This window comes from Portunus trituberculatus, chromosome 39, assembly GCF_017591435.1.
Source record: "Portunus trituberculatus isolate SZX2019 chromosome 39, ASM1759143v1, whole genome shotgun sequence".
Classification (NCBI taxonomy): Eukaryota; Metazoa; Arthropoda; class Malacostraca; order Decapoda; family Portunidae; genus Portunus; species Portunus trituberculatus.
In genome coordinates, this window is record NC_059293.1 from 11,343,265 (window position 1) to 11,368,746 (window position 25,482).

Here is a 25,482-nt window from a genome sequence, read left to right on the forward strand (position 1 = left end):
TTCCAGCATGACTTCTTCAACTTACTGTAGTCAAAGAGCAACTCAGACTGGACCATTTCTGCAGGACACAGAAAGTGAGACCAGCTTGTCAGACGTCATGATTCCCACCAGCATTGCCTCTAAAGTCCCCAAGGGATGGATGGTGCCACCACCCCCTGTTGACCTGGCCTTCATTGCTACACCCTGCAATGTGGATGATGAGGGCCATTTCTTCCTACAACCTAAGAGTAGTGAGTCCTCTTAATTCTCAGAAAGTTCAATATGTTTGTGGTTGTAATTGAATTGTTAATAACCAAGGTGATTAAGGTGTGGTAAAGTTATCTCATCGTTATCTTTAAGTCTATTAGTATATCTTATGAAATTCACAAAAGTTGTGAATTTGACAGCCTCTTTCACTATTCTAAAGGACTTATAATTTCCCTATCTTAATCTGAATGCAGGTTTGTGTATGTACTGCACTTTTTAAACCATTTTGAAGTTGATCCAATTATGAAAAGGAAAACACTTTAAAAAAACAATTATTTAAGCTTCTGACTCTTTGTTTATTAAATTCTCCATTGTTCCTTCCCACCTCCCACAGTGAAGGCCACAATAAATCTAGTCATGGAGAGCCAGACGCTGCTGTTCGCTGGCAGCATCCCAGGGGATCAGGATCTGTGCTGGCAGCCTGGGGACCCCGTGGTGGCCAGGTACCACCTTGACAAAAAGTGGTACCGTGCCACTGTGGACAAGGCAAGTACTTGGAAGAAATTTGACAAATGTTAGCTTCAATATAGTCATTAGATTAATTTATATATATATATATATATATATATATATATATATATATATATATATATATATATATATATATATATATATATAATATATATATATATACTCAGTGCTGGCAGACTGCAAATGAGGCACGAGAAGAGTGGGAGCTAGATCCAAGAAACTTTAACGTCAGAGCAACCTCCTGCTGTGAAATGGCATCCATGAACGCTTGGAGGAACTGTAACGAGGCTGCTCTCAGGTTGCTGGGAACACCACCTCTGGAGGTGGTGTTCCCACCGGTCTTATACAATAAACCCTCGCTATAACAAACCAATTGGGGAGAAAACCCTAATGTTATAACCGAAAGTTCGTTGTATCCAAGGGTCAGTAATCCATCTTTTATAACAACCTAAATTCGCTATATCAGATAAGTCGCTCGGTCATACATCAGGCCAGTCAATGCCACCATGCCGAGGAGTGTTTTGTTTACCTTCCCGAATTCCCCACATCCACAAGAATAAACTGTAATTACTGGACGAATGTTGGGTGTAGACTGAGGCAGTGAGCCAAGCGGGGCTTTGGGGCCACGAGGCTTTGTGACACTAACCGCTTTTCACGCGCCAAACCTAGTTCGCTACTTACCGAACCAAATTCGCTATATCAGAGGATCGTTCAGCCAGAATAATGCAGTGTTATATTCGAAAATCGTCATACAGAGGTTCAATATAGCGAGGATTTACTGTATATGCATTTATGTTCACAAAACAACATTTCTATTAGCTTTTTACAAACCTTGCCCCCAAGAAAGGATTGTTTTGTAATGCATAAAGTGAAATCTTGCATGGAATACCAAAAAATAAAGCAGAGATGAGATCGGCCACAGACAAGGCAGAGACTTGCAGCTACTCGGCCGCTTCTTCTTGTGACCCTTTTAGCTAAAAGGGTCACAAGAAGAAGAAGCGGCCGAGTCGCCGTGAATTTCCGCTTCGTCTGTGGCCAATCTCATCTCTGCTTTATTTTTTGGTATTCCATGTAAGATTTCACTTAATGCATTACAAAACAATCCATTCTTGGGGGCAAGGTTTGTTAAAAGCTAATAGAAATGTTTTGTGAACATAAATGCATATACAGGCAACCCCCGCTTAACGAAAGTTCACACAACGAAATTTCGCTACAACGAAGGTTTCCTTATACTACCATCTGCTCATTTAACGAACACCAAACTCACTTTAACGAAATTTTATTCAGGTAATTTTTTTCCAAGTTTGAAAGCCCTGCCATATCACGCAAGTCGACAGGCTTTTGAATACACCAGCACCTCTCGTGGACAAAACGCACACCACTGACTCCCCCTAGTTCAAAACAATAACAGCGTCAGCAGCAGCTCATCTTCCCTCACTCTACATGTCACCAAAACGCCCTGTAATGTTGCCTAGCATTGCTAAGAAGACCAGGAAGTCTCTTGATCTCGAAGTGAAGCTGGATATTATTCACAGACACGAGAGAGGCAAGAAAACTAATAGCATTGCTTCCCCCCATGGCTTGACTCCATCTACTGTTTACCATTTTCAAGTCAGCAGACTATTAAGAAGGCTGGCGAGATCATATCTTCCTTGCAAGCTAAAAAGAACCACCTGAACTCATGACTCTGCAATGGATAAAATGGAAAGCCTTGTGGAAATTTGGTACATAAGTTTTGTATGCGGTACAATGATGTGCCCTTTGTTTACATTCCACAGGTTGCCGCCAGCTAGCATATTTCCCGCTCCACTCTTCCTCCCTTCATAAATTTAAGATCAACATTTTAAAGTTACGTACATACATACATTAGTGTACATTATAATGACTTTAGTCTTAAATTAAACTGCTTAAATGTTTAACTTCATAATTTTTACTTGCATTAAACCTTTTACTGTACTATGATGCACTCTCACTTTGTTTACTCTCAATGGAAGCTCAAGACGGGTTAAACTTGTTATAATTGGTTTGCTTAATGAAAATTTACTTAACGAAGGGTTTTTTAGGAACATAACCCCTTCGTTAAGAGGGGTTTGCCTGTATAAGACAGTAACACCACCTCAAGAGGTGGTGTTACCACTTTCATAATTTTCCCAGTCCACCTCCTTACAGTTGAAATCTCCTACCAATATCACTTTTCTCCTTTCTTTAATGATTCTTGTAAGACTTCTTATTGTGTCATTTATCATGTCTTTATATTCTTGGTTAGTCCATGAGTTTGTTTTTGGTGGCACATATGTTCCAATGATTGTTAACTCCTTTTTATTAATATGTATCTTAATATACAGTATTTCTGATTTTCCTTCCCCAAACTCTACTTGATTTACCACTATCTCCTTCCTTAACATCACGACTCCTCCTCCTCCTCCTTTACCCATTCTGTCTCTTCTCCATATATTATACCTTTTATTTATGTCTATTTTTATTGCTTCATTTAACTTTGTTTCCACCAGGCATACAATATCTTGTTCTTTCTTTATGTAATCTCTTAATTCTAATTTACTAGATAAAATCCCATCTATGTTTGTATACATCATTTTTAATTTAATGTGTGTGTGCGTGTGCATGTGCCCATTTGCTTTAATACACTAAAAGAGTGATAATGCCATGTGTTTTCTATCATTGGAATTGATTTGTTTATGGTCTTGAAATTTTTAAGTGCTGTATTTTTTTCTATATATTTTGAGGACTGTTTCACATGTATGGCAAGTGATATGTTAGGAATAGAAAGAGAAAAATTATAAACTTGAAGATATTCTTACACGTGTTTTGCCAGTTGGAGAAAAATGGGGAAGTGAAGGTTACATTTGTTGACTATGGGAACTCAGAGTCTGTCAAGGTTCGTGAAATCCGCACTCGCCTTCTACACACCAACATCCCTATACTGTGCTACAAGGCGGAGCTCAACAATGTAGTGCCTGTGAGTATTTTTGATGTGTGGTTCTGTGATGATTCCTGGTCTTGGTAAGTGTCTGGGTTTCCTGAGCGAGTCTGCAGGTCATCACGATGTTATTGTTTTATGTGTTAATTTCATTTGATGATGATAGTCAAATGTTTTTTTCTTTAGATGATTAAATTTAGCGGTTATTGCAGTTTTGCATGGTTGTAGAGGCAGAGTTGAAAATAATTAGGTGCTGCTGCAGTCAGGAGTTGGTAAAAATGTCACGACTGACTCCACAGCCATATTTTTCAGTGTATATCTGTGTACATTTAATTTTTTTTTTTTTTTTTTTTTTTTTTTTTTTTTTTTTTTGGGGGCAGGGGAGTCATTTTGTTGTGTTTTTGGATTATTTAAGTGTATGCTTTGGGAATTATAGTTTGCAATTAGAGTCCGAGTCAGTTGTTTGGTTACTGACTCAATAGTCCTGGTTTTATGAGCTCAGTGTTGTAGACAGCTTGTTTTATCTCACAAAACTAAGAGGTCCTGGTTCAAAATCAGGCAAGATAGTTTAGGTCTGCCTTATTTCCCAAAGCTAGATATGTAAATGTGACTATAAAGGCCAGTACCAGTAAACTCTTAAATTTCTTGTTTTTATTTCCTCTAGGCCAGTGAAGATGGTCAGTGGAGTACAAAGTTACTGGACTTCATGCACCGCACTATTGTTGATAAGGAGTGTCTTGTTACACTGATTGAGCCACCTGTGATGGGACAGGTGCTCAAGGTGGGTCTCTCTCTCTCTCTCTCTCTCTCTCTCTCTCTCTCTCTCTCTCTCTCTCTCTCTCTCTCTCTCTCTCTCTCTCTCTCTCTCTCTCTCTCTCTCTCTCTCTCTCTCTCTCTCAGGAAGAAATGGATGTATTAGATGTATATAATAGTGATGGTGATGTGGCAATGTCAAACTATTAGCCAAAGAATATTACTAATGAGTTAGATTTAAACCTTCAAGGTAAAACTGTGGGTTGGAAATATCCATCATGGAATAGGCTAACTACGACACAGCATTGTCAGGCTAAGTTATTCCCTGTCCTCATTTAACAAGAAGGGAAGTTGTGATAGAAAATAGTTACAACTATCTTTATATTTCCACAGTTTTAATATAAAAGTTAAATAATATGGGATGCTTATTTGTATGATTTCACACAAAATCTTTTATATTAATTTTGATGGGCATTGCATTGGAGAAATAAACATGTAATACAGGTCACCAAGAGGAGGCAGTTATGCATCAAAAAATACTCTTTTTGCTGTTGTCTCTTTCATTTACAGAATATTTTATGTAATGTGTTTGTTTGACTTCAGACATCAATATATCATTTACTATAACTTGAAATTAATGTGTTAGGATCACAGTAACTATATGAATCATATTATGTAGCTAATTTGTAAAAGATGGAAATTTTTTTGTGGTCAAAAGGTGTTTAGTCTCATCCTTCATAACTGGGCCATGAGTCTCAGGTAGTCCATTACCTGATGCATATTTTTGATCCACAGTTTTACCTTTGATTTAAACCTGATTTTTTTTTATAAATATTTTCCTACTAATAGTGTGGTATAGCCCCACATCACCCTGCTGACTCGTGATGTAACTCATCCCAGTCTTTGGGTTTACCAGGTGAATTTGAAGCTGCTTAGTACGGATCTGGATGTAACATCATTCCTGGTGGATGAATTAGGAGCCTGCAAGAGAATTAGTACACCTAAAGAAGAGGAGCAAAGTTCCCATGATGTGGTTAGTGGCTACCCTCAATGATCACATACTGTTTTAGCCCAAGCTTCACTTGTTCAATTAAAATTAGGTGCAATAAGTTATCTCATTCTTACTTATGCTCAGCCAAGTCTCCTTTTACTAAGTATATAATCATCATGTACGTCTTATTTTCCTTAGTTTGAGCTGCTGGTCTTTGAAATGGAACTGACCTGTGTAGTGTTGCAGTGTAGGTACACAAGGCCATCGGGAAACTAGTTCATTGGCACTCACTGTCTGGTTAGAACAAGACAGGCTATACTACATTTCACATCCTAGAAATATCCATGTGTTATGAATTTACTTTGCTTAACTTATTAATTTAAAATGTTTCATGTCTATACTCATTGCATTAAAGGAAATTGCCAGTAAATATTTTCCTTTTTTTAAGATACTTGTTTAACAGAACTTGACCACATTAGGGATTACTAGTAGTGATGAATTTCCATTTATTTCTAAGAATTATTTTCATAAACATTTGATTTTTAGTCTTAATGAACAAGATGCCAACTTTTTAAGATGACTAGTGACTACTAGTACCACTTGCCTGTTCTTCATTTCTCTTGGCTTTACATCTGTGCAGATCATTGAGAGTGAAGATTCAGAGGTAAGCTGCAAGTTCACCCAGTTCGTACCTACACCTCAGCTGTATCTACCTGAGGGAGAGATGTTCTGTGTGCAAGTGACAGCTGTCCAAAATCCTGCACATGTGTTCCTTATGCCACTCACCAGCCAGGAGCTGCCCAGTACTGCCTATCACAAGGCTTGGTCAGCTCAGTGCAGCAACCTTAAGAAGTTCCTAAAGCATATCAATAAAGATCCCAGGGATCTTAAAGTGGTGTCTGATCCCAAAGTTGGTGAGTTTTGTGATGATGCAGCCAATAAGTTGTTGTAGTCAATACACCATATTATAATGACAAAAATATGATGTTAGATGATGGAAAGCAATTTGGTTTAATGTACAGAAAATGTTAGCTATCCCCAGCCAAATTACTTTGTTTGTGAAGTGCAATAAGTTCATTAACCAGATGCCACTAGAGCATTCTACCTTGTGCAAATATTCTAATGGACATTCTTTAAGAGTTTAGATCATGATTCCTCAAAGGGTTGCCTCATGAAAATGATAGTTGTGGTAATAGTAATAATAATAACTGATAATAATAGTAATTATGATAGTAATGATAATAATAATAGTAATAATGATAATAATAATGATAATAGTAATAATAATCATAATCATAATTATAATAATAATAATAATTCATAAGTAGTGCTAAATATGAAAGAGAGAGAGAGAGGGAGAGTTATAAGGCTTGGAGAAGGGACTTTGTTGACATGAACGAGTCCTATTTTCCTTATCTACATATCAACATATGTATCTGTCTTACCCAGGAGCACCCATACATTAGAACTCCACCTCCTCATCTTCTTCACTTGGGATTTTAATAACCTTTTTGCCTACGGATTTGAAACACTCACCCCTCCATCCTCAAACCATGCAGTGTTCCTGAAGATGCCTTCTGTGTCAAGGCAAAAACGTTGAATAAATTAAGAAATTGAAGTCCTGCTGGTATTCCTGTTTCTTCTTTATATATATACAGTGGAGACTCAATACTTGAACTTAATTAATTCCAAATGGCTGTTCGAGTATTAAAAAGTTCGACTATTGATACCTATAAATCAGGTAATTTGTTCCAGCCATTGCCAAACCCAAGTTTAGAAAAAGTAGCGGTTTAATTTTGCCGTCGCTGCTAGCACCAATGCACAGAAGCAGGGTTAGCCTGTCTTTGATAGGCTTGTGTCCTGGCAAACGCTTCTCTTCCTTAGTTATGTAGGTCCTGTTTGGTAGTTTTTTTTTTTTTTTTTTTTTTTTTTTTTCAAAACAGGCCAGTTTCATCACAAAGATCTGTTGTGAGCTTAAGTGCTCCTTATCCACAAATTTTGTAAATTCAGGCACAAATTTCTCAGCGGCAACACTGTCAGCACTTGCGGCCTCGCTGTGCCTCACAACAGTATGAATTCCAGTTCTTTTCTTGAAATTCCCAAACCACCCCTTACTTGCTTTAAAATCATTATTGGAGTCAGATATAGTATCAGAAATAAGATCAAGATGCAGCAGCCTAGCCTTCACACAAATTATGCCCTCTGACAAAGAATCACCAGCCATCTACTTTTCGTTTATCCACACAATCAACAATTTCTTCATTTCTTCCACTGCCGCAGGTCGCTTAAATTGCCTTTTCACACTAGTCACCACATCAGCTCTTTTAGTGAGCTTACTTCTTCAGTATTGTGGCTACTGTAGTTTCAGCTATACAGTACTTAGCTGGAAGATTGGTTATTCTTCCTCCTTTCTCATATTTATCAAGAATCTCCTTTTCCTTTTGATGGTTGTCACTACAGGCAACCCCCGCTTAACGAACAGGTTACGTTCCTAAAAAAATGTTCGTTAAGCGAATTTTTGTTAAGCGAACCAATTATAACAAGTTCAACCCCTGACTTTAACATCCATTGAGAGTAAACAAAGCGAGAGTGCATCATAGTATAGTGAAAGGTTTAATGAAAGTAGAAATTATGAAGTTAAACATTTAGGCAGTTTGATTTAAGTCATTATAATGTACACTAATGTATGTATGTATGTAACTTTATAATGTTGATGATCTTAAATTTATGAAGGGAGGGAGAGTGAAGCAGGAAAGATACTAGCCGGCAACCTGTGGAATGTAAACAAAGGGCGCATCATTGTACCGCATACAAAACTTATATACCACATTTCCACAAGGTTTTCCATGTTATCCATTGTAGAGTCACAAGTTCAGGTGGTTTTTTTTAGCTTGCAAGGAAGATACGGTCTCACCAGCCTTCTCAATCCTTCTTACTCGGGAATGTCGATAGACGTTCATCACGCAAGACTCGGGGCACGTCGATCGACGTTTGGCCGTTTTGGGCTATATTTTGGCTATTTTCTTCCCGTTTTCTTTGCTTTTGAGATGGCAACACTCATCGGGAGTAAACATGTGCTATAGGTCAGTGTGTCACCAACTTCGATGATGGATGGTGAGAGCGAAAGTGATTCCACGGTGTCCGATTCCGTCACCTCTCCCGCGCGCCTCACTTCTACACCTCGGGTCTCTCGTCATGTTGTGGGGAGACAACTTTTGAATGAGAGTGGTATCGAAAGGGCATTGGAATTAACAGTTTCTACAATAAGCAAAGATAGCGATGTTCTTGGCTCTGATACGGATATAGGAGGTTCAACCACCAAGGGGGAGGACATTCTACCACCATCACCAGAGAGAGAGAGAGAGAGGATACAAGGGGCCCGTTTTCTATCGCTGTAGCCAAGGCCGCTGGCGCCAATCGGACGCAAGGTCACGTACACCGATTATACCACCTCATTCAACCTGTGATATTTATCTATCTATCTATCTATATATATATATATATATATATATATATATATATATATATATATATATATATATATATATATATATATATATATATATATATATATATATATATATATATATATATATATATATATATATATATATATATATATATATATATATATATATATATATATATATATATATATATACAGTAAAGTCCCGGGTTACGTCGGTCTCAAGTTACGTCAAACTCGTAGTTACGTCAGTCCACTATAAGGCAATTTAAGATTAAAAAAATAGAAAATTTATAAATCATAAAGTGCGGGATTTATTGTTATTGTTGGTGGTTGCTGCCACACCGCCCGCCTCACGCTTTAATACAATAACACCCTGCCTCACTTCCACCACACCGTCACCCCTGGCAAGAGTGTTATCCTACTTCTGCATTTACTGACTCAATTTCTTAGTATCTTGCTCAATGGCACCAAAGAGAAAACTTCTTAGTGACAGCAGTGATGCTAAGAAAAGGAAAACCATTACGCTACAAGAAAAAAGAGGAAATAATTAAAAGACATGAGAAGGGAGGCAGCAGTTGAGTGTGAGGGAGGGAAGAAGAAAATGGGAAGCCCGTTACCATGACAACGGGGAGGTTGACGACCTTGAGGGCTCGCACACCCATCACAACAATAACAACTCCAGAGCCTTCGCCTGGGCCACACGACGCTCGCAGCTGACTGGCACCGTCTGTGCCTGTCTGCTGATCCCTATTGCCCTTTCCTATTGCATTTCCTGCCCCGCTGCCCACGCTTCTACTCCCACCGCACTGCACTACGCTCCCAGCTGTCCACTCTGGGTGTCACAACATTCGACCTGCCCACCCTTCTGGCGGCCTCAGGCGTCCACCCCTCTCTGCAACCTGCAGTCCTTCGCGTTCGTGGCCCTAATCAACAACAAAAACAAGCTTGTGTTTCATATTCCTACATACTTGTAAATAATATAACAATATAACCTTTAACTTACCTGAATGACCATAAACAATGATCGGTTGAAAACTCCATAATATGCTTTGAAATGTATGGAAACTCAAGGTACGTACAAAATCAACTTACATCATGTTTCAGGAACGTAACTCTGACATAAACCGAGACCTTACTGTATATATATATATATATATATATATATATATATATATATATATATACATACACACACATATATATAGTGATGACTTACGCATTATAAACATATGTATAGATGGAGAAAAATATATGCAGTTCATAATTTTTTATAACATGAATATACAACAAACAAGTCAACAAAATAATTATATATATAAACTCGACCACTTTTTATGATCAATAGGTAGACAGTACGCAATAAGAGTATCAACTTTTCCTAACAGTAGAAGGTCCAGGTCACAGATAATTCCAGCACATCATGTTCATATGGCTGACCATAACGACTGCAAACATGGCTCTTTTATATACTACTTGTAAACGTGCTGTTGTACAGTAATTATCAACGTGAACCACTTCTTGCCTTCATGAAATTGTACCATACTCGTTAATAATCATATCTATCTATACATACACACTTACAGAACATTATAATGTATAAATACAGTGGTGGGAGAAGTAGGGAGGGACACAGGAGTGAGGAGCTAGGTAGAGGAGAGGAGGGATAAAGAGGGCGAGAACTTCCGAGACGGGGGAGACGTAGTAGTGGTTAGGAATGGTTTGGGTGGGTGTGTAGAGGGGCCACACTTTCATTCGAATGCATCAACATGACTCGTCGGCTTTGTGTTATTTTTCACGAGTAAACTCCTCACATAACACATATAGCACTGTGGTATGTTAACCATAAATTACGAACGGATGTTCAAGGTAGTGTGTTGAAATATCACACTCTTCCAGCGATTCGTTTAGGAGATATCTGCAAAAAACACCGTTTGTCCACTGCTGAAATGTATAGTAGTTTTATACTGATGTGTTTGTCTTGCCCTTAGGCTTTGCCTCATGATGTAGTTGATGCAGTTGATAACAATATGCATATTCCCACTGGTATATTATTGGATTATGATTGATATTTCAGGAAACTTCATGATTTAGATATTTATTTGTTCTGAGCAACTTTTTTCAAAAGTTAAGAAAAGTAACTTTTTTGTTATTTAAAAAATTTCATCCTAGAGATCATTTGGCAAATCATGGATGCACAATATGTTGCTTTTGTTAGTATACATATATGTGGCAGCAAATGGTGTTTCATATATACAAATTTATCCAAGACATTCCTCATGTCAGATGATTTGTGACTGAAATCTGCCCATGCTGTTAGGCACAGTTTGTTGACATCTATGATAACCTGATTTTGTTTGTGCATGTACAGGTAAGGTGTGTCTGGTACAGTTCAATGAGGAGATGTGGGTGCGGGCTGAGGTGGAGGAAGTGGATGCTTCCACTGCTTCTTTGCTCTATATTGACTTTGGCCACAGGGAGAAGGTGTCCAAGGAAAAGTAAGATATCATGTGCCCTGTGTAAAGCTTAGATAACCTCACATAAACCATCAATGGTTGATATAAGTATAAAATGCATGCTTAGTGATTTAATGGCAACTGTCATTCAGAATTCAATCATCTGCACATCAAATGAAGAACTTGGCTTTGTCAGGTTGGAGGTGGGAGGAGGAGCTACCCATTTCTCTCATTACCTATGTAATGCACAAGGTTAGTAGGGAGAGAAATGCTAACCATATTCCACTTCACCTCACCAGTATCTATGAGTGTCCTGTGGAGGGGAAGAAGATAGCCCGCTGTGCCAGGTTGGTGCGGCTGTCTGGCGTGGAGCCACCAGGGGGACCTCAGGCTGAGTGGGAGGCTGTGGCCATGGAGGCAATGATTGCATGCCTTATGAATCCAAAGGAGCAGTGTTTCTTGGCATCTGTCCTGGTAAGATGCAGAAGTAGCACTTTGAATAAACTGTGTGTTAGAATGTAATATTTTAATGGACTTGCTTGACTGGCATTGTGTTGGCTGTGTAGCCAATGTACTAGTCTTATTGAATTTTTGTTGTGTATACATATTAGCAAACATAATAGAGTACATTGTTTAGTACATGTATAAGCAAGTAAGACTGCAATAATTTAATGATTTTCCTTAATTTTGATGATATTGAGAATGTGAATGGCCACCACACACACTACTCGTCGGTAAGTTGCTCTCCTTCCACACGCATTGCTAAGCACAAGAATTGGTAGCTTGTAATAGCCCTTGCTAAGCTTGAAATCATCTTGTCAAAACACACTAAACAAGAAGTCCCACTTTATAGGAAAACAAAACCACATGGAAATCTATCGCATCACTCAGATTTGAATGTACAACTTTGGTCTGCTTTATCATCAATCCTGTATGGTGTGTATTTCAGGATGTGGTGGGAGATCTGGCAGAAGTGGAACTCTTCAAGATGAACTCCACACAATCCTTCATCTTGGCATACACTAAGCCAGTTGAGAAAGGGATAATTACTCTTAGGCAAAAAAAAAGTCTTGAGGCTCAGTGAATTTCATTAGTTCATAGATGATACAACCATTTCCATTTTTCAGTTTTTGAATTTCATTCTCATATTACTTTTTCATCCAAATATATATTATTATTATTATTTTTTGGGGTGATTGCCAAGTTGTATAGAAAGTTAGATACAATTCCTAGTTTATTTTCTTGAAAATTAATATATTTGGAAGTTACTGAAAACAATCATGTTCAGTAAGGTTGCATGAAAAGGACAAGCATTTATTTTGAGTGAGTACTGAGACTTCCCTTGTTTTTGTAACTTGTTAGAATATCTTTTGTTAAGAATATGATTTACAACTATTGTGTTGTATGCATGACTGATTCTCATGTAATCTTTTTAAGATGGCCCTTTTAGTTGAATCTTGTTAGATTTGATGAATTTATAACAATTTCACATAAGTATATGAAGGATACCATGCAGCAGTAATCCACAAGCTGCAGGTGCAAGCAAGGCACAGAGAGATATCTCAAGTTAAAGAATCATGATGGCCAACTCTTATATTTATTTCTAAATTTGTTTATATATGTATCTATAATAATTGATTTGCTTTTTTTTTTTTTTTTTTTTTTTTTTCAATTCTTTTTTATTATTTTTTTTTTTTTATTTCCTTTTCATGGTTACTTAGCTAACAACTTTGAAACACTAGGACATCAGAGTTACTTGGCAATACTCTAAAATGCTGATTTTGAAGGGAATATAAATAAAATAACTCAAAATCTTTTGGTAGACTTTTTTGTGCACTGCGAGTAGGCCTGGTGGCTTCTTGCGGCTTCCCTTATTTTCTTGTGTCTTCAAATTTAAGGGTGTCCCTTCCACTGCCTTTACCAGCATGACTCCAAGTTGATGAGAGCTCTTGAAGCTTGGTGTGAAGGTATGGGATTGAACCAGTTAGGGACAATTTTGCTGATGTGCATTTCAGTATGCCATACACCAATATGATTATAAATTCCTTATACAAATTAGATTTTTGCATACAATGAGTGTGACAGAGGTATGGTGGGATGTTTGCCATTTTTGGCTTGGCATCCATTTACAGCTTTAAATTTCATTCAAGAAGAGAAAGTATAATTCACCAAGCTTGATCAAGAGTGGACCCACAATCAGCAGCTGTTACTGTTTCAGTGTGAGCTTATCATGGGAGACATTGACTGCCCTGCTTATCAGCAGAATGAAATCCCAGAGGTGACCAGGCCTGAGTTGGATTTGAATTTATGCAAACTTTGATGGCCAATACAGACTCAGACCCTTTACCACTGAGCCACAAGCTTCAGTGTTTTTTGTTATGATATACAGGATAAGGTCCATACTTAGGATCTTGCTGTTCCATCATTGTTCTTTTTTGCATTCAGCTTTGTCTTAAATTCTTGTGTGTGTGTGTGTGTGTAGTTGTGATATAATTATACAGTTTGATTGTGTGTAAATGGGTCTACCTCATTGTATTTAATTAGTAGTATATTGCAGGGTTTGAGCTGGGAGCTGAGACAAAGATACAAAACACTTGCCCCATTGAAGGCACGGGAGAGAGAGAGAGTTTAAAGATAAAATTACATGATTTATATGAGAGAGGGAAGTTTAAAGATAAAATTACATGATATATATGAGAGAGAGAAGAGGGGTATAGGTGCAGAAGACTGGTAGTTAAATAAGAGGATATTTGATAAGACGGTAAGTTTTATCCTGTATTTCATATATTCACTAGTTTCCAATATTTATGTATAGTTATTCTCCTTTTATGATAATGTTGCTAAATAATAGTGTGCAGGTTAAATTATATCATTGTTATACTGACATTGTCCTATTTGTGTTAATTCTGGCAACTTAACCCCTTCAGTACTGGGATGCATTTTTACCATGAGTTTTGGGTGTGATTAGACCATTTTATTGACATTAGCAAGGGTCTAGGTCAGAAGATTAATGGCCATAGTCTTCACTATTTTAATCCACACATAAGTTTCTAAAGCTGTGTAGAATCACCAAATAGTAAGCAGAATGTATATGAAAATGCATCATATGGCTGAGGAGGTTAAACTTGCTGCCATAAATGTGTTCCGTTGGGCTATTATAGCTGCCTCACCACCCACCCACGGCCCATCAACCAACATAATTGTTTTCCACGAGGTGTAGCAGTGGCGAGAAGCAGCACGTGGAAAGGAGACTATTGAAAGTGGTGGAGCTCAAATTATAGTCCTCCAAATTCAAGCATGATTTTGTGGTGTGGCCAGTCGGGGAATTCCCGAGCTTCCAGCATTGCCAAGTGTACATGAACTAGTGAATAAGAGTTTCACGTACATAAATATAAGAAGCATAGAAAATGCTTTGATGAAAATCCAGTATCATCAACTGCAAAAAAAAAAAAAAAAAATTAAAAGAAAAATTAACATTCCACGCTTACAATATTTATATCACAATAACAAATACCAGTATAGACTGCGTAACTGTTTTTTATGTTAATGCTTATAGCACCTGTAGGTCTACTTCAAGAGTATGGGAAGCACATATTAGGGCCCATATATCACCACCATGCACATCTTTGGTGTAACCATCTAGAACCTGGGTATCATGGTGACATGAAGGTAACTTTAAACCACTCGACGAATGGCAAAGTTTCAAGGAGGTACGTGGTGGGATTCTAACCTACGTGGAGACATCTGCCCAATCCCATGCTCACCACCTTATCCACTACACCATTGCCTTCCTGCTGTAAATATGTTATAATCTTTATCAGCGTTCACAGTAGTCCTTCATAAGAAATGGTACAATAACTGTGTTCCAATTACAATACAGTATGTATGAATATATCAATAGAATTAGGTATTTTGTATATAAGATGAAATATTGTAAACTCCATTCCAAGATTACGTGTCACAGTGGTATAATAAACCTGTTTTAAAGACAATACAAAGAACTGTGACAATACAATGAGGTACCTCCTCCATTAAAGTGAATATTATAAATATACAACTCATTCAAATGGCAACATTCGTGTTGACATAAGGCAGACAGGTGTGGCCACTAGCCAGTCTTGGGTTAGGTCAGGAAGCGTTGGAATACTAGGAATCCTCTGACTGGCAACACGTACCAGAAAACCATGTTTAAATTTGGAAGATTATAGTAACGATATTAATGAAAGAATTGCTTTTTTATACCTTCTCACTAACTAAAGGCTACCTATTTGTAAATCAGTTAAGACAAGGTGATGTGTGTGTGTATTTACCTATTAGTATTATACAGGGTTCGAGCGGAGCTCATAGCGTCCTGTCTCCATATCTCCACTTATCTAATTTTTTTTTAAAGCTATGCACACTATGTGCTGTAACAACCTCATCACTCAATGCATTCCATTTTTCCACCATTCTATGTGGGAAACTGTATTTTTCAATATCTTTCACACGCTGCCTCTTCCTAATTTTCTTTGCCTGCCCTCTTGTCCTTCCAGCTTCTTCTGTCACCAGCACCATGTCTTCCTTGTCTATATTTTCAATGCTATTTACTATTTTATACATTGTTATTAGGTCTCCTCATTCTCTTCAATCTTGTAAGGTTGGCAGTCTCATTTCCTCCAACCCTTCTTCATATCTTGGGTCCTTTAGTTCTGGCACCATCTTTGTACCTACTATCTTCTGGATCCTTTCTAATCTTCGTATATCCTTTTTCAACCTTAGCAAACACACCACTGCTGTATATTCCAACTTTGGACGTATCATGCTGATGATAATTTTTTTCATCATATCTTGTCAACATTTTATATGATGATCCAAATATCTTACTTATGTGTTTTTCAGGGATCAGATTTTCTTGTATAACCACTACCAGATCTTTTTCCTTTTAGTCTTCAGTATTTGTTCCTCTTTCATCAAATAGTTCCATATCGGTCTTCTCTTACTCTTTCCTAATTCCATTATGTGACATTTCTTGGCATTGAATTCTAATTTATGTTTCTTACTCCAATCCTAAATTTTGTTTATATCTTCCTTCAGCAGCAAACCATCTTCTCGGGTCATGATTACTTCTAGCAGTTTTGCATCGTCAGCAAACAAACTCCATTCTGTATGTCGTTTACATATACCTGGAACATAATGGGGGCTAACATTGACGCTTGTTACTTTACTCCAAGATGAGTATGTATCTCTGATCACAGTTCTCATCTCTGTCCTTCAAGTAATCCCTTATCCAATCTAACATAATTTCTCGCAGCCCTCCTATGTTCTCCAACTTCCAAAGTAGTCTGCTATTGAAGGACTTTATCAAAAGCCTTTTTTATGTCTAGGTACACAGTGTCCCCCCATCCATCTCTGCTCTTCAGTCCTTCTATTACTCTTGAGTAGAAACTTAGTAAATTTGATACACATGATTTTCCTGTTCCAAACCCAAATTGTATGTTCAATATAACATGTTTTCTTCCAGTATTTAACCTATTTTTCCTTGATAACAATTTCACATATCTTACCCACAACATTTGTAAGTGACACTGGTCTGTAATTTAATGGGTCATTTGACTTTCTTCCTTTGAATATTGGGACTATGTTGGCTCTCTTCCATTCTAGTGGTACTCTCCCTTCTTTTAATGAACTTGTAAGCATTTCCCCAAATTGGTTCTAACAATTGATCTTTACATTCCTTTAGTGCCTAACCTGATTCACCATCTGTCCCCATTGCTATTCTGGAATTCTAATTTTCTAGTAGTCTTCCAATATCTTCTTTATACACTATGATTTCCTGCAATCTTTGGCAACACAATGTCCTATTTGGTTCTGCAAATTCCTCTTCTTCAGTGAACACAATTTTGAAGCTCTCATTCATTATTTCATTCATTTCCTTTGCTGTTTAGTATGTTTCCCTCCTTTAATTATTTTTTTTATTGTTTAATTATTCTTCAGCTTATCATTTATAAATTTGTAGAAAAACTTGGGTTCATCGTCACTTTCACACCACATCTTTTTCAAAGTTTCTTTCCTCCTCAGTCCTTACTCTAATATATTTATTTCTTGCATCCTTATACTGCTTTCTGTTATTTTCATTTCTCTGCTCTTTGAGTTTCGTCCAAGCTTTATATTTTGTCTTTTTAGTGTCTATACATCGGGCATTGTACCAACCATATATACTTTTCTTTACTCTATAGAAAGGTATGTATTTCTTCACTTTGTTATATTTCTGTAGGAATATTTTATATTTCCCCTGTATTGTTCTTCTGTTCATAATGTTTCTCCATTCAATGTCAGCAAAAAATTTTCTTAACTTTTCAAAATCTTCTCTTGCATAATTTAATCTCTTTTTTGTAGTCTTCTCTGTATCTTATCCCATACTCTTCTTGCATTTCCAACAATAATGTTACATGATCACTTCCCATTGGACTAAGGTATTGTATGCTGGGAGGGGGTTCAGACTTCTTTGTAAATACTAGGTCAAGCAATGATGGTTCTTCTTCCCCTCTCTACCGTGTTGATTCTTTCACCCGCTGATCCAGTGTATTTACTATAGTCAACTGTAACACCTCACTCCATTGTCTATCATTACCCATTACTTCCATCTCTCTCCAGTTTACTCTTTTACAGTTAAAGTCTCCTACTAATAGTATTCTTCCATCTCTTCTTATCATATTATCTAGGCATTTAATTACCTCTCTTTGCATATCCTTATGTTTCTCAGTTCCCCATGCATTTGTCTTAGGTGGTACATAAATAACTATGATTTTCCTTTTTTTCAATTCCTCTGTTTGGTTGTTACTCCCATTACCTCCACCATACCATCACCATATTGCACTTCCTTCACACATATATTATCACAAACCACTATTAGCACTCCTCCCCCTTTTCCCTTCCTGTACGTCTCTTCAGCTATTTTATCTCTCTTCTTTAAAGCTAACATGGATCTCCTGTTTTAGTTTAGTTTTTGCTATGCACATTACATCCAGTCTTTTTTTTTTTTTTTTTTTTTTTTTTTTTTTTTTTTTTTTCAAATAATCTCTAACCTCCAACACACTGGATAACAATCCATCCATATTAGTATAAGTCACTCTTAATTTCTTGCCTCTTCCATGACCTCCTTCCGAAGATACCACTTCTTTAGTCTCATATCTAGAACCCTCTAGTAGAAATGATTTTTCTCAATCTATCCTTTTCTCGTTTTTTTTTTCTTAAGGTTTATTTCTTAGCACTTTCTCCTCCCTCTCTTTCAGGTTCATATCTCTTTTTATCCATACATCCTTAAATTCAGTATCATCAGCCAATTTCCCTTTTCTTGTCATAATTTCCTCCACCACCACCTGTGATCTCATTCTCACTTTCATTGGTCTCTTAAGGGGCTATCACACTGGCCTATGATACGCGGAACGCGGGCCATGGTTCTTGGTACGAAACCAGGAACACTGTCACACACAAGCTGCCCGCCTTCTTGTTATGCTAGGCAAACGGCCCACTAACCAAGACAAAGCCTAATCAAAATAAACCAGAGCAAAACCATGCTGCTTATACCTCAGCCTGTGCTTTGTCCTGGAACTGCATTTGAACTTCCTCTTGTTGAAGAAAAGTAGTAGAGAAAAGATAAGACGTGTGCGACGGCAACTTTAGAGTCAGAGGTGGTTGCCATGAGCCCAAACTATCGACATGATATATATATATATATATATATATATATATATATATATATATATATATATATATATATATATATATATATATATATATATATATATATATATATTTATTTATTTATTTATTTATTTATTATTTTACCTTTCTAAATTGATGAAATTTTATTTAGTATTCCAATATGAAAAATTTAGTCACGTTCTTTTTAGTTCAAATGAAAGGTTTTTATTACATGTATTATGTTTACTTTTCCATTGGGATAACATACGGAGAACCAGGATGGACATGAAGCCATCCCAACTTGGTTTCGCTAATCCCGGGCAAGTTCCAGCTATCTGGATCGGATGTTCCTCGTTCCGCGTATCATAGGCCAGTGTGATAGGGCCTTTACCCCCTTCACTAAATCTTTCCAACCTAATCACTTCCTCCACTTCCTGGTCCAACTCCAGTGTGCTGTCCTAGACCTGTTTGATAATAGTTTTGGGCAATTCTTTCTTTCTCTTGCTCTCACGAACTTGTTTGGATTTTTTTTTTTTTTTTTTTTTTTTTTTTCCCATTCCAAAAAAATTAAGATTTGTTTCCTCTTATCCACTAAATCCCTCACTAGATCTTCTTTCTCCTTAATTACTTGTATAACTCTCCTTTGTGATTTCCTGGATGTAATTTGTTTCCTTACTACCTCTGAAAATTTAACTTTCTTCTCTCCCTGTTCCTCTTTCCCTGCATTTTGTAATTCTTCCAATTTGCTTTCACCCTTTGTATTCTCTACTTAATCATCCCCATCCTGTATTTTTTTCTGCAGGCTCCTTAAGGAATCTTGATAGTCACAACATGTAGCCTTTAGTATATTGTTTTGATTCTTGATCTACTGCATCTCCTCCTACCTCTCTTGATTTATTTCTCTTACTTTCTCACATTACTCTAATCTCACTTTTAGTCCAGTGTTTTAATTTTTTTGATAAGTTATCTTGTTTTTTCATCATACTTGACATCACTTCTTTCATGCATCTTATCTCCCTCTCCACGTTTATCAGCCTCCTCATATTACCTCTTTCCTCTCTAAATCCTGAAAAATCCTTGTCCATGTTATCATTACCCAGTCTCCTCAGACCAATTGGTGTTTTGATAAACCTTTGGTTTTCAAAACATGGCGTTTGTTTTGGTCTCGTATGTCTGGCAGCGCCACCTTGTTCTCTGTGTCCCTCCATTTTCCGCTTCATACAGTGTGTGTGTGTGTGCGTGTAATTCACCTCAGTCACTTGCTGGTCACCCAGCCAGTCTTCCCCATTACGGAGCGAGCTCAGAGCTCGTAGACCAATCTTCGGGTAGGACTGAGACCACAACACACTCCATACACCAGGAAAGCGAGGCCACAACCTCTCAAGTTACATCCCGTACCTATTTACTGCTAGGTGAACAGGGGCTACACATTAAGAGGCTTGCCCATTTGCCTCGCCACACCGGAATTCGAACCCGGCCCTCTCGGTTGTGAGCCGAGCGTGCTAACCACTACACTATACGGTGTGTGTGTATTTACCTAGTTGTATTGTACAGGGTTCGAGCAGGGTTAATAGTGTCCTGTCTCCATATCTCCATTTATCTAATTTTTCTTTAAAGTTGTGCACACTTTGTGCTGCAACAATTCCAATATCCAATGCATTCCATTTTTCCACCGTTCTGTGTGGAAAACAGTATTTTCCAATATCCTTCACACACTGCCTCATCCTGATCTTTTCATGTCTTCTTGTCCTTCCATCCTCTTCCGCCAACAGCACCAGGTCTTCTTTGTCTATATTTTCAATATCACTTATACATTGTTATTAGGTCCCCACGTTCTCTTCTATCTTGTAAGGTTGGCAGTCCCATTTCCTTCAGTCGTTCTTCATGTGTGAGATCCTTTAATTCCGGCACCATCTTTGTAGCAATCTTCTGTATCCTTTCCAGTTTTCTTATATCTTTTTTAGAACTCGGAGACCATACCACTGCTGCATATTCCAGCCTTGGGCATATCATGCTTGTGATGATTTTTTTCATCATATCTTTATCCATGTAATGAAATGCCACTCTTGTATTAGTCAACATCCCATATGATAGTCCAAAATATCTTGTTTATGTGTTTTATCAGAGCTCAGATTTTCTTGTATGATCACTCCAAGATCTTTTTCCTCTTTAGTCTTCGTTATTTGCTCCTCTCCCATTAGATAGTTCCATACTGGTCTTCTCTTACTCTTTCCTAGTTCCATTATGTGACATATCTTGGCATTAAACTCCAATTTCCACTTCTTGCTCCATTCATAGATCTTACTTAAATCTTCCTGTAGCAGTATACAGTCCTCTCTGATTTTGATAACTTTTAGCAACTTTGCATCATCAGCGAATAAATTCATATAGCTGTTTACCCCAATGTGAATGTTATTTACATAAACTTGAAACACAATGGGGCTAACACTGACCCTTGTGGCACCCTGCTAGTTACTTTACTCCAAGATGAGTATGTATCTCTGATCACAGTTCTCATTTCTCTATCCTTCAAATAATCTCTTCTCCATTCGAGCAAGGTTCCACGCATTCCTCCTATGTTCTCTAGTTTCCAAAGAAGTCTTCCATGACAGACTTTATCAAATGCCTTTTTAATGTCCAGGTATACTGTATCTACCCATCCATCTCTGTTTTCAAGTCCTGCAATAACCCTGGAGTAGAAGCTTAATAAGTTTGATACACATGGCCGCCCTCTCCTGAACCCAAATTATCTGTTTGATATGACTTGCTCCTCTTCTAGAAATTTAACCCATTTTTCTTTGATAATTATTTCACATAATTTCCCTACAATGCTTGTAAGTGACACTAGTCTGTAGTTTAATGGTTCAGTTGCCTTTCCTCCTTTAAATATCGGTACTACATTGGCTCTCTTCCACTCTAGTGGAACTTTCCCTTCATTTATTGAACTTTTAATTATTTCCCAAATTGGCTCCAGTAATTGCATTTTACATTTTTTTTAACACAGCCTGATATACCATCTGGCCCCATTGCATTTCTGACTTCCAACTTGTCCAGTAATCTTCCAATATCCTCTTTATGAACTGCAATTTCCTATAATCCTAGGCAATTCATTGTCCTATTAGGTTCTGTGAAGTCATTTTCTTCAGTGAATACCATTTTGAAGCTCTCATTCATTATTTCACATATTTCTTTCTCTATTTGGTATGTCTTTCCTTATTTAATTATTTTTTCAATTGTTTCCTTATTCTTTGTTTTGCCGTTTATAAACTTGTAGAAAAGTTTGGGTTCATCCTTGCTTTTATCCACTATATCCTTCTCAAACTTTCTTTCTTCCTCTCTCCTTACTCTAATATATTCATTACTAGTATCTTTGTACTGCCGTCTATAATAGTCATTTCCCTGCTTTAAAAGTTTCTTCCACGCTTTATCCTTTGCCTTTTTGCTTGTAAGCATCTAGCATTGTACCAAGCATGTAATTTTTTTTTTATTTTTTCTGAACTCTATAAACAGGAACAAACTTTTTTACTCCTTCATTGTATTCCTGTAAGAATATGTCATATTTCTCTTGTACAGTCTTCCTGCACATAATATTACTCAACTCAATATCAGCATAATAACTCCTTAGTTTTTCAAAATATGCATAATTTAATCTCTCTCCTTTATGGTCCTCTCTGTATCTTATCTCATCTTCCTCCTGCATTTGCTTCTCTAATGTCACATGATCACTTTTCCCCATTGGACTAAGGTATTGTATGATTGGAGGGGACTCTGGTTTTTTTGTGAAGACTAGGTCAAGTAAGGATGGATCCTCTTCCCCCCTGTATCTTGTTGACTCTTCTACCCACTGGTCCATTGTATTAACCATAGTCATCTGTAACACTTTCTCACTCCACTGCCCAGCATTGTCCGTTACTTTCATCTCTCCTCAGTTTATTTTTTTACAGTTAAAGTCTCCAACTGAGAGTATTCTTGTATCTTTTCTTATCATGTTATCCAGATACTTTATTGTCTCTTTGCATGTCTTTATGCTCTTCTGATCCCCATGTATTAGTCTTTGGTGGAACATATGTAACTATAATTTTTCTCTTCAAATCTTCTGTTCTGATTGTTACTCCCAATGCTTCCACTTTGTCCCCTCCATATTGCACATCCTCCACACAAATGTTATCACGAACCATTATTAGCACTCCTCCCCCTGTATCATTCCTGTCCCTCCTCCAGGTATTATATCCTTCCTCTTTAAAATTGACATGTATCTCATTCTTCTGTTTTGTTTCAACGATACACATTACATCTGGCTTTTTCTCTTTCAAATAATCCCGAACTTCCAATATACTTGATAAACAAACCATCTTTGTTAGTATAAGTCACTCTTAATTTATTGCCTCCTCCACGACCTCCTCTTTTTTCTTAGGTACCACTTCTTTAGTCTCATATCCAGAACCCTGCAGTAAAAATTCTTCTTCTCTACTCTATCTCTGTCCTTTTCTCGTTTTTTTTCCTTAGCCTCACTTCTTAGCACTTTCTCCTTTTCCCTTTCCTCTAAGTTCATATCTTTTTTTATCCATATTTCCTTGTGATCGACATCATCAGCTAACTTCCCTTTTCTAGCTATTATTTCTTCTACAGCCACTTGAGATCTCATTTTCACCTTCATTGGTCTCTTACCCCCTTCAGTGTACCTTCCCAGCCTAACCACTTCCTCCACTTCCTGGTCAAATTCTTGTGTGCTGTCTTGTACCCTTTTGTTAGCCATTTTGCCCATTTCCCTTTCTTCACGTTCTGTTGTGAATTTATTTGGATTTATAACCCTTGTTCAGTGTTCCATTTTTCCAATGACCATTTTTTCTGTGATTACATTATTTTTTTTGTGTGTGTTTCTGTGGTGTTGTGACTTTGATGTGTTTTTTTTCTGTGACTTACTCTGCGTGTGGTTTAAATTTACCTTTGTGCGATCAAGTGCCTCCCTTTGGGTTAAAAGTGCTTAGTGACTTTCATTGGTATCACATAGCAGTGGTAGAGCAGGAAACCAGGTAGAAAGGCGTGTTCACCGATAGCACTTATCTCCATGTTTTGCACATAGGCAGGCGTGTAATAAATATTATCCAAGTGTTGGGATCATCATATATTCATGTGAACCCTCAATCCCCTCACTTCGCGGATCATTTTTCTCGCTAGTTAGAATTGGCCCTTTAACTAGTCCCTCAGACTAATCCGCCTCCTTATCAATAACAAGTCTCAGTACAATTCACTCCTCATCCTCGCAAGTCTTGTAACTAGAGTAATCCGGATCCTTCTTAATGTCCCTCTTAACCCCCCATTAGTGATTGTACTCATAAGTGTTTAATTAAGTATAGGCTAGGTAATTTCCAAGGTTCCCTTTATTGTCCCTCTGCCAAGTTCCTCACTTAAGTAATTCATTTATCATTTTTTTGTTGTTTAACATCTATTTAATATGGCTTCCGCTCAGTTTAACGTTAAAGATTTTTGTGCTGACCCTTCTCTGGAACAACTTAAAGGTGCTAACATAAAAAAAGACCAATGGAAAGTCATCACTAAACATTTTGATGTTCCCATCACGTCTCAGATGACTAAAAAGGTCATAAAGAATGTAGTTGTTGAATATCTAGTGCAAGAAGGTCAATTGCTAGGAAATGCCATAGAAGAGTTAACTCCCATGTCAGCAGCCTCTATGAGGACTATAATGCACAGTCCCCAGGATGAACAGGATAAGAGTAAGATAAGTCAGTGGGAAATTGAGAAGCTTAGACTAGAATACCGGATGCAAGAAAAACAAATGCAACTACAGGCAGAAAAAGAAGAGAGAGAATTTCAGTTAAAACTTAAAAGGCAGGAGAAAGAGTTAGAACTTCAGGAGTTAACCCTACGAAATGATGCTAAGTTTAGAGGGGAAGAAATAGATTTAAAGATAAAATTGGCAAGCTTTAATCCTGCTATAGCTGCTCCTCTAGTTCCCCCTTTTGATGAATCTGATGTTGACGGGTCATTTCGCGCCTTTGAGAGCATTGCTAATAGGAATAAATGGCCCAAGGATCAGTGGGTGTCTCTCCTTGTCCCCAAGCTAGTAGGAAAAGCTTACAGGGTATACAACGGCCTTAGTGATGAGGTAGAGTATGAAGAGATCAAAGGTAACATTCTAGACGCCTACTCTATCACTTCTAACGGATATAGACAACAGTTCCGAAAGTATGTGAAACCAGACTCTCACACCTATGTTGAATTTGCTTGTGAGAACCTAAGACAATTTAAGAAATGGTTAGCCGCCCTTAACATTACCACCTTTTCGGAGTTGCTCAATCTAATGGTCCTGGAAGAATGGAAGAACAAGTTAATATTCTGAGGCATGTGGAAGAACAGGGAGAGAGTGATCTTATGTCTGCCGCTAAAGTGGCTGATGCCTGTGCTTTGTTGATGGGATCCCTGGGTAGTAGAGGTCGTGGTTCACCATCTAATGTTA

General features: G+C 37.5%; 1 protein-coding gene across 1 annotated transcript in view; it reads left to right on the forward strand.

Moving 5' to 3' along the window:
* Positions 1 to 12,963, forward strand: part of LOC123515466 (RING finger protein 17-like) — a 134,464-nt gene extending 121,501 nt beyond the window's left edge. The window contains exons 29-37 of the mRNA XM_045274053.1: positions 65 to 230; positions 581 to 732; positions 3,551 to 3,694; positions 4,320 to 4,436; positions 5,325 to 5,441; positions 6,040 to 6,313; positions 11,237 to 11,363; positions 11,621 to 11,795; positions 12,271 to 12,963. Of these exons, the coding sequence (XP_045129988.1) occupies positions 65 to 230; positions 581 to 732; positions 3,551 to 3,694; positions 4,320 to 4,436; positions 5,325 to 5,441; positions 6,040 to 6,313; positions 11,237 to 11,363; positions 11,621 to 11,795; positions 12,271 to 12,405 (1,407 nt within the window). The 3' untranslated portion in view covers positions 12,406 to 12,963. The remainder of the gene's footprint in view (positions 1 to 64; positions 231 to 580; positions 733 to 3,550; positions 3,695 to 4,319; positions 4,437 to 5,324; positions 5,442 to 6,039; positions 6,314 to 11,236; positions 11,364 to 11,620; positions 11,796 to 12,270) is intronic.
* Positions 12,964 to 25,482: the final 12,519 nt, after the last annotated feature.